This window comes from Candoia aspera, chromosome 5 (assembly GCF_035149785.1).
Source record: "Candoia aspera isolate rCanAsp1 chromosome 5, rCanAsp1.hap2, whole genome shotgun sequence".
Lineage (NCBI taxonomy): Eukaryota > Metazoa > Chordata > Lepidosauria > Squamata > Boidae > Candoia > Candoia aspera.
Window position 1 is genome coordinate 52,611,542 of NC_086157.1, and position 14,176 is coordinate 52,625,717.

The following is a 14,176-nucleotide window of genomic DNA, read 5'->3' on the forward strand; positions in this document are numbered from 1 at the left end:
CTTTAATTTCTTCCAGGTAAACCTATGAACTTCAATTGGCTACTGCACAGAGGTAGGAATGACACTTCATCTGGGTCAATCTAACTCTCTAAAGTCTGCAGCAACTGTTATCAATGATATCCTGGTAGTAGAGCGGATATAACATTTGTCTGACATGAGAGAATCACTGCTTCAAAACCTTGCAGAATGTTTTTAATTATTATTTTTCTTTCCCTGAGTAACCTACTTTTCCACTGAGCTTTTTAAAACAAATCTACTGGTACCCTATTTTATCATTTTCCAGTCACTTGAAGTAGTGACTGGAACATCCCAATAAAAACAAACTTAGATAAATAAAAAATAGTAATTAAAAATCTGGGTTTCAAACCAGTGATATTCTGTATAGCAGCCAAATATTATAACCGCTGCACTACCAAAATCATGAGTGAGAGGTTCCTATAATATTAGGTGAAACAGAATTGAACAAACATGGCAAATGTAACTTTTGTCTACATAAATTTATTTTATAATTTAAATGTTTGGGTGTTTATACATATACACTGATATGCATATATACCCCACTAAAAGTATGAATATTCAGTGAGACAAGATCACAGAAAAGAAGGCAAATATCAATTTTTTTCTTCCTGTTGAAGTTGTGAGAACATAGCAGCAGGGAAATTGTCAAGTGGGGGCTGTGGTAGCTGGTAGTCTACTTAGTCTTCTTAAGATGGTTTTGAGTCCAACCAGCACTGGCACAGGACAGGAAGAGTTTAAGGGTGCAGTGCAGAGATGCAGAATGTTTCAGCTCCAAACAAATCTGAATTGCTGAATATACAATGGTTCATAGAAGACATGCAATAAAAACAGCACAATATCATATCTGGAGTACGTCCAGCTTTTCAAAATGTAGGGACCACATTTTGGTTAGCAGCAGCAACAACAACCAAAATGATATTACTTACTGGAAAGAAAGTGCTGAGAAGTGGGGCCAAAATCTCGGTGGGCCTCATGCAGCTGCCTGATACGCTCATCAATGGCCACCTGGATAGAGGACAGATTAAGTGCAACAATCAGAAAAAATAATCCCTACTTTCATAGACTTGTACAACTAAGAATATTGGTACCACAATTTAAAGATAGTAGAATTAAAGCTTTCATCTGGAGAAGAAAGTATGTGATTAAAATCCTGAGTTACATTTACAAGAATTCCAGTTACATGAATGACACAGAGTGAAAATTCATCATGATTTCAGCCATTGGATCGGGGGGGGGGGGGTTTCTATTTTTATATTAATATAAAAACTCTTTGTCTCTCTTTTTGCACAGTAGTAAGCTTTTCAACCTGTCTTCATTTTTTCCCCTTTCCTTCTTTATAATTAGTTATAATTATATATGTAAGTTATAAATTGTTTGTTTGTTTGTTTGTTTATGGTCTAGGGTTAAGGCACCAGGCTAGAAACCAGGAGACTGTGAGTTCTAGTCCCGCCTTAGGCATGAAAGCCAGCTGGGTGACTGGGCCAGTCACTCTCTCTCAGCCCAACCCACCTCACAGGGTTGCTGTTGTGGGGAAAATAGGACGAGGAAGGAATACTGGGTATGTTCGCTGCCTTGAATTATTTATAAAAATAATAAAGGTGGGGTAAAAAAATAAAAAAAAAATCATAATTTATGTAAGTTACAAATAAGCAGCATAAGCAGATACTGTTTCCTTCACACACATACACACACATTTCACATTTAATCTACATACTGTTCAAGTCTATCAAACTAGCTACAATTTCTTTTCTTGATAGTCCCAGTTAAAGAATCTTTGAAAATACTATTGTAATTTGTAACACATTTATTATGGATTTTTTTTTTCTGTGAAAATTGCTGACTATTTTTGTGAATATATTGTTTATATTCCAACACTGGCTTTATTTGTATAATTATATTAATGTTGCAAAATTAATATGGGTAATTTCCAATTTAGTGTGTACTCAGCATTCCTAGTCAGTCAGCACATACATCATTCAGTTCAGCTAGCAAAAATATATAGCTTAATATTTATTCATAAAACAATAGAAATATAAAAAAAGAGTTAACTGGCAAAATATGACAAAATCAAGCAAAAGTAGGGAGAGACAGAGACATGACACAGGTAGTGTAAGAAATAAAAAGGAAAGGGTCTTAACAATTTACACTATCTATATCTCAAAGGCACAATGCCACTGGAAATAATACTGTCAATGGAAAGACCCAATGAGACTTTGGTATTCCAGCCTTAACAATAGGAAGATAGAGATGAAAAATGGAACACCAGATGACTCTTCCTCTATTCTGAACCATGATGATACATCCAGAAATTAAAATAACAAAAAGCCAAATTTAAACCATTTGCTTTTAATGGTGAGTAATCAGTCCTGTTGCACCAGCGTTCACCAACCTGGTGCCTACCAGATGTTCTGGGGCTATAAATGCCATTGGGTGGCCATGCTTCAGGTTTCATTTCTAGCATGCTCATGGCTGAATGGCTTTCTATAATCAGAGGGTTTATAGCAAGCAATATGAAACTGGCTAGGTAAGTGACAGGAAAGATTATGATAGAACAAAATTGTGTCCAACCACAATTGAACATTTTAACTTTTTGCTATGTTACTTAGACAGATGATATAAACAATATTATCCATTATCACTTGGAGAATAATGCACACTTACAAGAAAGCACTACCTTAAATTGTATTGTATCAGTCTATATATTTAACTTCATACTTACAGAGAAAATTAAGGGAGCAGAAACAAAATTAAACAGTTGCAATGAGCTACAAAAAGTAATTTGAGTTTAGAATCAAGATAATTTCTGTTGTTTGTACATCTGTATTACAAATTCCCTGGTGATCACTAAAACTGTAAACTAAAAAATATCTAATTGTCTGCCAAACGTCTCCAAAAGATAACCCCGATGTTGACTGCTGGTGATTGCCTGGACTAGTGCCTGAAGTTTTCTTGGGAAGAAACCAGAAGTGGTTTGCCATTGCCTCTTTCCTAGGGCTGAAAGAGAGTGACTGGCCCAAGGTCACCCAGCTGGCTTCATGCCTAAAGTGGGACTAGAACTGTCAGTTCTTAACTGCTACGCCAAACTGGGTCTCAACAAAATATTACTTCGTGAATATACATGAATTAAAATCTTAAATACTGCAGGCATTTTGACTTATGTTCATTGTTTAATTTAACATTCTCTGAATGACGCATTTAATAGCATTGAAATTACATTTTTTATTGTAGATTTTTAGCAAGGGAACTCTTGTTAGTTTGTGTTAGTTAAACACAAAAGTGTCATGTTCACCGTTTCAATGTGCCTGGTACATCGTAACGCCTCGCATGCCATTTCCTTGGAGGGGGCTGACTCTCAGGAGCGGGTGGATAATTCCACTCTGCGGAGGTGTTATCTCTTGGCTGCTGTATTGGAATGTGTTTGGGTTAGGTCATGGATTCAAGGTTGTTTTCCCAGGCTGAGGCTAACGGTTTCTAGCACCTGGGAAGGGGCGGTTGATATGGCCGGGCGAGGGAGGGGTTCTCCTCAAGCAAGGGGATTTAGTTTGTATTTTCGCGCGCTTTTGCTCATTCTCAGCTTTCTCTGTATCTGCCATAATTTCCCCAATAAATCAGATTTCATTTAAGTAACCTCTTGTGAGTCTGAGTGTTTGGGGTAGGCAACCATTACAAAAAGGAAGAAAAATACAGACAACTTGACTTCAGACTGATCATAAAGAATTCTCTCTTCTCCTATGTACTAATGATATTTGCTGTTGAAAATGTAAATTTATGTACATATTACCTTCTTCTGTGAGGCTTTTGACAAATGCGTTTTTCACTCTGTATAGAGAACTAGGAAAATACCCTTCATAAAAAGATTCTAACAAAGGATCTCTATAGTATTGCACCAGATTCATTCCCTACCTGCCTTTTATCTGTGCCTGTCAGCATTTCCTACTTTATAATCCTTAGTGCAGCCTATTTCCCCAAACTAAGATAATTTAATTAGTTTTCATGCAGCAATTCCCAAACATTTCACAAGATATTATGGAAAAATGGTCAAGAAACTCATTAGACAGCTGCACATTTTCTAATACATTCTTTTTATATATGCTGGCATGGACAAAACTCCATCAGCAAAAGCAGTTTTATGACAATATTTTAAATAAAATTTTCACTAGTAAACTGTCAGATCAGTGTAGATCTAGCTGCCAGACTGGTTCAGAGGTAGCTGTCCATATTGAAACACAACTGCAAAGTTTCTTATCTGCTTTTTTAAAGTTCTAGTTCCTGCTAGAAGTAGAATTTTTAGCACAGTGGTATAGCACAGCAGTAAAACAGAGAGATCCTTATCTATCATTAATTGCATGACACAATTGCTGCTTGAAAATATCTTTTGATTAGAACTCTATTCAAAGCACTGTTATTATAAAGTAAAAGGGGAAAAAACATATATGACCTCTTATGACATGTACAGAACAAGACCTAACAAAGAATCTAAACCAGGCTAAGATTATGGGAAGATGTGGAGAATAACAGTGTGGTGACAATATCAGGTTACCCAGAAAGAAGGAAGGAAGGGAAAACTATACACATACAAGATTGAAATAACTAAAATTGACACATAGGTATTGGATTCAGTATATTTTGAGCTTGTATTGTAGTCAGTAGTTACAGTATACTATTTAATAATGCAGCTGACTAAGACAGCGCATGTACATGCCCATACAAACAAATACACTTAGAAGAATTCATGTAAGCTCTTACACAAATAGATCATGTCAAGGATCCATTCAGTTCAATTGTTCTATATTCAACAGTGCTGCATATGTCGTTAGACAGTTTATGAGAACAGAATCTAATTTTCAGACCTCATTTGTTTGACTGAAGTCTGTGATCATAAGACATAAACTGACTATGAATTTAAATAAAGCAGTTCTGGTTGAAATGGCAAGCAGCCTGTAATGCTGAATACTTTCTAGAATCCATTTATACTAGCAAACGTCATAACATCATGTGGCAATGAGTTCAAGAGATGTTACATTATCAAGACAAAAGAATCTAAATTATTAAGTCTGTATTTCCTATGGGAAATTTAAGTAGGTATGACAATATATGATGCTATTCAAATGACATCAGTTGGTTGGTTTGAGACCTTTTCTCTGCATATCATTAATCTTTAGCTCTCAAACCTTCTTTATTATTATTTCATGGTTCAGATCAAAGAAAATTCATAAATTAAGGAATATAACATGTCAAATTATCTTGCCTTTTCCATTTAGATTAACTTTCTCCTTTTCATTTTATGAAATTACTTTTTATTATTTCTACTGAAAAAGACTTTTTCCTGTTGTTCATGGAAATAAATAGCTTTTAAACCATAATTAAACCAAGCTACACTGCTATTAGGATAATCCCACAATGTCATGCCCTTTTCTGAATGCAATTCATTAATTCTATAAGAATAAGCATTTGCATGTTCTTATTTCTGTTGCTTGACCGATATTTCATTTCCCATCCACCCACAAGGCTTCACTAATACTGGATTTTCATTATCCGTTAAAGAAAAACCTCATAACTTTGTTTTTAAATATAGCATTTGTTCCCATATAAACTATCATTTTAAGGCATTACCATTTTAAAACCCATTGACTTGAATCTGACATAAAGTAGAACAGCCGTTCTTGGTGCCTACTGAGGCTGACAGGATAGAGCCAACGAATTATAGGATAAACTAGCTCAGAGTTTCACAGTGTACAGAGACAATAAAATATAATTATCTTTCAAAAATTTCTAAGATACTTAAGGAATGTGTTTAATTCTGAAGAATCTAACTAAACTGAGAAATAATGTGTTCTCAACACTAGTTGAAAAGGCCTGAGTTATGTCACATTGTATTCTGGTAAATTTCCAAATCCCCAGTCATCAGTCTCTGGGCAAAGCATTTGATCTCAGAATTCTTAGACACATCAGTTGTATAAACTTTAGTAAATAAAATAAGTGTTTTTTCTTTCTTTTTATTTTTGGATTATCTTACATCTTTGGAGGGCCACACTGAATATTTTTTATGTGTTCTGTGTCAGATAGATAAGCATTAGGGCTCTGCATGCTTTGAAAGTAATTTGGAAAAAATACTTTTGATCCACATTAGTACAAGCCAGCACCTATCTGCTATTCAATAAAGAAGGTCATTTATCAAACTCTCAAGTGAGCCTTGGCTGTTGTGGCTGCTTTACTCGCATTAATTTTAATTATTAGATTTGAGACTCACATTAATTTTAATTATTAGAGTTGAGAGTAAGTCAGGAGATAAGCTGGTGATAAGGAGCTGGAAGAAATTTTGCAATTCCAAGTTCCTAGGAATACTGTCATTTGCATGTAGAGGATCTGTAGTAGTACAACCTTCAGCACAGGGTGGAACAAAATATATTCTTTAAAGGATTATTAATTCTTGAATTCTAGGATGTTGAATGCAATTCTTTGCAGAACTACCTCAACAAGGTAACTACAACCTTCCTTTCTTTTTTCATATGAGAGTCTATGAAGTTTGTTTTTTTTTGTGTATGTGTATGTCTTCAGTCAATCTTGACTCCTGGCAACTGCCTGGACTAGTCCCTGTAGTTTTCTTGGCAATATTTTTTGGAAGTGGTTTGCCATTGCCTTCTTCTTAGGGCTAAGAGAAAATGACTGGCCCAAGGTCACCCACTGGCTTTGTGCCTAAGGCAGGACTAGGTCTCCCAGTTTCTACTCCAGCACCTTCCACCAAACTGGTTCTCGAAATATATATAAGCCTAATATCATTACACAGAATATAACACTTAAATGCAACCAAATAATGATATTAAAGTAAAGTTATGATACAGAATATAGTATATTCCTTTATACTTATAATAAAGTGTAAAGGAAGAAATGTTCATTATGTAAATATTTACTGTTCATTTATTCACTGCATTTTATGCATAAATTTGGTGGGGTTCATAATCTATTTATTACTATATAGGGAGGCATATATTGTATCAGTTATCGAGTCCGTAACATAAATAAGCCCTTTAAGGAACAGTTTAATGTACTGCTCAAAGCCTCAAAGAATAAAGCATTTGGCCTGAAATACTGGAAACCGACTAATAAGAACTAGGAATTGCCTCTTAACCTGAACACAAAACCCTTCCACATTGTTTTGTTTTTTTTGCCCATTACAAATAACTGCATAATTCATTAGTCACGGCAAGGAACTCAGCTAGTACCAACATCACATCATCCTTTCCTCCAGCTCACAGAAAATCATTCCTTCTTGCAGCTAAAGTTTATTTAACTGGAAATATAAAAGAAATGCAAGGACAGGTCCCTCTGGCAGCAATGTAACTGAAAATATCTTTCTCTGATCCCTTATTGTCAGCAGTTTTTGGATTTGTGCAAAATACAGTCCCAATTCTGCTGTGATGAAAAATCACTTGCAGCTTTATACGAAGTCTTGCTACACTCACTTAAAAAAAAAGAAGAACTGTTGTACTCTAATTAGTGAGCAGTCTGAACAAGAAGCCACAGGTTGATTTTGCTTTGTTTGAAAAAAAAAAAAAGAGCATTTAAGCAAACCACAGAACATCAAATCTGAGGAACTGCCATGTGAAGGGGAAAAAAAAGAGATTTTATACTTTCCTTGAGCTATGCAAGAGGAGAAAAAACAAGGTGACATATATCTGAGGCTCTGTGCATCTCATTACCATGACTGCTTGTTACATCTTATTGGGCCACTGTAACTGTTTTGGTAAAGAAATATAGCTTGTGTTCAGTGGCACTCTAATCATTCTGTTTTATATAGAAGTAAGTTGATGAGATGTAGGGAACGAACTCATTCGAAATAAGCCATTTCAAACTCCTTCCTAATGTTGAATAATTGATCTCCTTCCTATGCTATTAAGTTAAAATTTGGGGGTCAAAATTTGGTGACTTCACAGACACATTCAGGTTGTTTCTTAGCAACAGAACAGAATGGGTTTGCCATTACCTTGTCCTGGGATTTATTTTTCTTCTTAGCCTAGCACCCTGTGCTGTGATTTTTGGTGGTCTTCCCTCCACGTATTAACCAGATACTGTTATTGCTGATTCTGCACCAGTGGTTCCTACCATTTACTATTTACTGCCAATGTGTGGCAGTTCCATAGCTGCCTAAGTGACTGCACTTACAAAACCATGGTCACAGCTGTGCATTTGGAGATTACCAGACCAGCTAATCTGCTGGCTAATGAGTACTGTTTAATGGTCCCCCTTTGACTCAGAACCTGCTTTTTGACTTCAAGTGCCTAGGCTGCAGATGGATACTTCTGCTTTTCTGTTTTTTATCCCATCAGTATATCAGTTTTTCCTGTCTTATTTCACACATGCATATTTTAGCAGCTTGCAACATTTTTATTTTTCCTTTGTTGTCCTTGACTTGTGATTCATCCCAACTGACATCTGCTGCTTTAGCTCCCTCTCTGCTGCCTGTGCAGAGAATCTTGTGCTACTATAGTTTCACTTCTCATTTTATATTTTTCTGAAATGGATAAACATTCACAAGTACACAACTCATTAATTCAGGATATATTTTCCCCCAAGCTTGTGCCTTGATATAATATTAGTGATATCTCATTTTCTATAAAGTTTAAAAGGTTTTAATGGTTCCTTAGAAATGTTTATGTATGCCAGGCATAAAGTACTAGGTCTGTGAACATTCCTGTAATGATTTGGAAAAAATACTTCAGGATTCACACAAGCACAGCACTTCTCTGCTATTTATGAAGGCAGCCAGCAATTTTAAGAATTGCATTACTATATTAAGGAATCAACTGATTGAAGGTAATGTGTATGTATGCCTGCCTGCCTGACTGCATCTATCTGATCTGATCTGAAAAAAAAAATTAGGCTGCTTTCATGAATAGCAGCAAGTGCTTTTTTGGATTATACACAGTCTTACAAACTACTTCCAATTAAAGCATATATTCCAATAGAAGAGAATATCTGTAGCTCAGGGCTGAACTGTGGAGTCCTTGGTGCCCTCTGAGCTTGGTTGTTTCCTTGCAGACATTTAACTGCCCGACTAGGTAACATCATCAGTGCTAGTGAGTGTGGGCTTTGCTCCCTGTTTATATACAGTAACTTGCCCTGCCAGTGTTGGTTGGGTGTGGTTTTCTCCTTGGTAGTTCCCTGATCGGGGTATTGTTTTCTGCTTTATTGTTTGTCTGATGTTAATCCCTGCTTGTCTCTGTGTAGGCTGCTGGAGAGAATGTGTTCTGGTCTTGGTTTCCTTCTTAGCTTTTTTACTCTTTTAATAGTGTGTAAATGAGGTTTATCTCTGTGTGTCTACAGCAGGGTTCCTCAATTAGGGTTCTGTGAGAGGTCACTAGGGGTTCCCTGGGAGATCACGATTTATTTAAAAAAATATTTCAAATTCAGGCAACTTCACATTAAAGAAGTAAGTTCATTCTTTATTTTTAGTTTAAGAACACTGTTAGTGCATATATACAGGCCTACACATGAAATGAATATAACAATTTTGTAACTTCTGACCTATATTTGAGCCTGAATGTGCAGGGGTTCCCTGAGGCTTGAAAAATATTTCAAGGGTCAAAAGGTTGAGAAAGGCTGGTCTTTAATAAAGCATACAGTATATGTAAAGGCTGGTCTTTAATAAAGCATACAGTATATGTATAGAATATACAGCAGAAATGAGAAATAGCTTATTTTTTCTGAGGCTTAATAATAATAACCTTATTACACTTATATGGTTATACTTTGGTTGCTATGTGTGTAAAGCCCCAGGGGAATTACCCAGAACTGAATTAGCCTTCTTAATAGTTAATTTCTTTTAGCATTATGAGTTTTATTGTATAGCCTGTCCTGACTAAGCAAGAACCACGCCGAGACAAGGAAGAAGTCTCTAGTGCTTTATTAAAGCTATAGTAGACAGAAAATCCTACCAAACTGAAAAAGTGTGGGAAAACCCAGAGAGATAAACCCGCAAAAGTCAAGGCGGATCTGTTCTGTGTCTCTTTGAATGACAGCTCAAACTCTCTAAACTACGCATGCGTTTTCGCCCCTGGATAGTGGCCCCCTCCTGTTCACCATTAGTACTCATGACATAGCCTGAACAAACACAGGATTCTTTAATTCCTGATGTGTCCAGGGACATCTGAAATGGAACATCTAAGTTCCCTTTGATTTAAAATACACCATATGTTTACAGTTAAGGGCCAATATAATTTTACTACATCTCATTTATATTCATAGCTTCAATCTATATGTGTCTGTCTGTCTGTCTGTCTGTCTGTCTATCTATGTATATCAAGCTTACTTTTCTGACTAGGTTGTGGAATTCATATCATTGCTACATATGTTTGGAATTTGTTAATATAATCAGAACATGATGCAAATAAAATGAAAAACCACACTGACATAATACAAGAAATGAAATCATTTTTTTTCAACAATATTCTCATGTTTTCCCCTAAATGTCATGTGTGATTACAGAGTTCATCTTATTCAGCTGCGCCAAAGATTTATTCATAAATTTAGAAAATAGTCTAATTATATGTCACTAAAGCTATTAACTAAGAGATCGCATTAGAGATGGTATAATGCACTTAATTATGAGAGCCAGCTTTGTGTAGTGGTCAAGGCATCAGACTAGAAACCAGGAAACTGTGAGTTCTAGTCCTGCCTTAGGCACAAAGCCAGCTGGTGACCTTGGGCCAGTCACTTTCTCCCAGCCCTAGGAAAGAGGCAATGGCAAACCTTCTGAAAAACCTTGCCAAGAAAACTGCAGGTACTTGCCTAGGCAGTCTCTGAGATTCAGACATGATTGAATAGATAAAAAAAAAATGCAGCTTTTTAAAAAAAAAATAATACATTTCTAAAACATTTTCCATTTCTGCAGCACACCTAATATAAAAAGGTAAAGGTTTCCCTTGACGTAAAGTCCAGTCGTGTCCGACTCTAGGGGGCGGTGCTCATCTCCGTTTCTAAGCCTTTAGAGCCGGCGTTGTCCATAGGACACTTTCGGGTCATGTGGCCAGCATGACTCACGGAACGCCGTTACCTTCATGCCGAAGCGGTACCTATTGATCTACTCACATTTGCATGTTTTCGAACTGCTAGGTGAGCAGGAGCTGAGACGAGCAACGGGAGCTCACCCCGCCGCGCGGTTTCAAACCGCCGACCTTCCGATCGACAGCTCAGCGGTTTAACCCGCAGCGCCACCTAATATAGATATTCTTAAAATTCTAGACATTCCCCTTGATGTATTCAGAATATATTTCCTAAATTAATTCCTTTAAAAAATCTATAGTAATTTGAAAGACAACTTTTTAAATAGGATACATCTTAGAAAAATGTACAACATAAATTCAGAAATAAATCTGAGTTTATCTGGTTGCACAAGCTTTAACACTTTAACTGATTTTAACTGATAAATATTAAAATATCTCACAAAACAGGAAATGCAGATTCCCAAATTCTGTACTTTTCCTGCTGAACCAGCCCAAAGTAAGTGAATGCTGAAATGAAAATAATTCTCTCTTACCTGCTATCCAGTTCCACATTTTTGGAGAGTAGCTACAGTTTAATAACTGTGATATAACAAATGTAAACAAATGTTATTGCCTGGACTCTTTCTTTAATCTCTTGAAATCCCTCCTTTATTTCTTTCATCTAAAGTCTCAATAATATACCATGCCAGCAAAACATCTTCTATCCTGTTTGATTGTTGTTGATTCTGAATATGGAACTATTGTATTTCTGCATACCTTAGGGTTCACCAGCATATGCAGTTCTGAATGGTTTATGTCTCCCTTTGCAAGTAAAAATCCTTAAGTCAGGGGTTTGAATGATGTTTTGGCTACATTAAGACAAAATTCTGCAATGATCTTGTTATTTAAAAATCAGGCATTGGCTACTTATGTAACTAAATTACATGTATGGGATTGTACTGACTTATATTATTTGTTAACTAACAACATTCTACATCCATATTCACGTATTGCACCAAACATATCAACTCATTTCCATTTTAAAAATCACTGATGAATTTTAAATTGAAAATCACCTTACAAATATACAGAATTCAAAATTTGAAGATTTTATGTGCCTAAGAGGAAGGCATTAAAGCTGCTTTTCTTATACAAATTTTCAAGTATATACCAGTAATATTTTTCTTTTATTAATCTCCATGTACAAATGATTTAGTTTATATTACAGTTCATCACAAATACTTCAAACAGTATGAGTAGGGTAGAATTCATAGTAGTTTTAACACAGGAATCAGCTTTGTGAGCCATAACTCAATTTTTCAAATATGTATCATGTAATTCGAACATTTTACGAAGTTGTTTTCCCTGTGAAAGCTTTATGTCACAATTAATTCACTGGCTATTAAGATAGCGTTAAGGTCAGGGTGGTAAAATGTAGCAAGAGATAGCTTCTGTATATTGCTTGAAATCATAACAGTAAGTAATAATGCTACAGGTAGTCCACAACTTATGATGGCAGTTGGAACTGGAATTTCCATCACTAAGCCATGCAGTTGTAAAGCGCAACCACATCACTTAGTGATGGCAATCTTTGCAGTCCTGGTTGCATTGTTAACTGAATCCCATGGTCGTTAGGCAAGGCAAATTCCTGTTGGCTTCCCACAACCAAAATCAGTGGAGAAGCTGGCAGGACGTTGCAAGACCCAGGCCCACAGGTAGGTATAGTAAGTGGCTGCTGCCAGGTGAGAACCAATGAAACCATCTATCATGGTTAGTAACAGACACACAGCAAAAACAATATGGAACTTTAAATCAATGTGACCAGGTTTACCTTTTCCCTGTCATAGAATAACCTTGTTATATTGTGCACAGCTGTAAGTAGGCCCAGACAAAGCACAACAAACTGGTATAATCCATTTAAACAGACAGATTTCTATAAAAAAACATATATTAGAAAAGCAAAACTTTCTTGCAACAGGGACACAGGAGAGACTTGTGCTCACTGTTAGACCAGAAAAATGGTCAGAGACAGATCACCAGTAAAATGAAAAAAAAGGTGGTGTTTTTTTTTGCAAACAAATTGGAAATCCTAGGCTAATGACATAAGATAAAAAATAATTTATACAGCATATACAAACATGCAAAACACTGCATTTAAGGCCTGAAGGTTCTTCTCACTTCCCAATACTCTTTCAGAAGTTTTCAGGTTTTGGTAATGTATTATTTTAACTGTGAAATAGGGATTCATTAACTACCTTAGGAATTTTAATCTGCTATTTTTACTTGATACTTTTATGTATTCATCTTACTTATTTATTTAATTTGTATGACCGCCTACCTCAAATTAATGATTCTGGATGGCTAACAGTACTTAAAAAGAAGATAAAAACAGACAACAACATTACAGATTTTGATTTAATACTTTAAAAAATATTGCACTGGATGAAATATATCCCTATTGTGTTTATTTTATTTTATGGAATTCACTATATTCTATGATAAAAAAATAAAACCCAGAACAAATGGTAAAAATGTATTTTTCCATAAGAAGTATACCTGGTTGAGGAATTCTGGGAGCTGAAGTCCATACATCTTAAAGTTGCTAAGGTTGAGAAACACTGGCGTAGCCTCTTTATGCTTCGCGTGCTTGTTGTTGTTTATTCGTTTAGTCGCTTCCGACTCTTTGTGACTTCATGGACCAGCCCACGCCAGAGCTTCCTGTCAGTCGTCAACACCCCCAGCTCCCCCAGGGACGAATCCGTCACCTCTAGAATATCATCCATCCACCTTGCCCTTGGCTGGCCCCTCTTCCTTTTGCCCTCCACTCTCCCTAGCATCAGCATCTTCTCCAGGGTGTCCTGTCTTTTCATTATGTGGCCAAAGTATTTCAGTTTTGCCTTTAATACCATTCCCTCAAGCGAGCAGTCTGGCTTTATTTCCTGGAGGATGGACTGGTTTGATCTTCTTGCAGTCCAAGGCACTCTCAGAATTTTCCTCCAACCCCCTCAGTTCAAAAGCATCGATCTTCCTTCTCTCAGCCTTCCTTATGGTCCAGCTCTCGCAGCCATATGTTACTACGGGGAACACCATTGCTTTAACTATGAGGACCTTTGTTGTCAGTGTGATGTCTCTGCTCTTAACTATTTTATCGAGATTTGTCATTGCTCTTCTCCCAA

The 14,176-nt window shown here is 36.2% G+C and overlaps 1 protein-coding gene across 4 annotated transcripts in view; it reads right to left on the minus strand.

Annotated features, from left to right (window-relative positions):
• The window catches only part of DMD (dystrophin), an 895,878-nt gene that overhangs the window by 98,536 nt on the left and 783,166 nt on the right, over window positions 1-14,176 (minus strand). For all 4 annotated transcript variants that reach the window (XR_010068066.1, XM_063305215.1, XM_063305211.1 and 1 more), the window contains one exon: window positions 945-1,023. Coding sequence is in view for 3 of the 4 variants with exons in the window: in XM_063305215.1 (XP_063161285.1) it covers window positions 945-1,023 (79 nt within the window). In the remaining variant the exon portion in view is untranslated. The remainder of the gene's footprint in view (window positions 1-944; window positions 1,024-14,176) is intronic.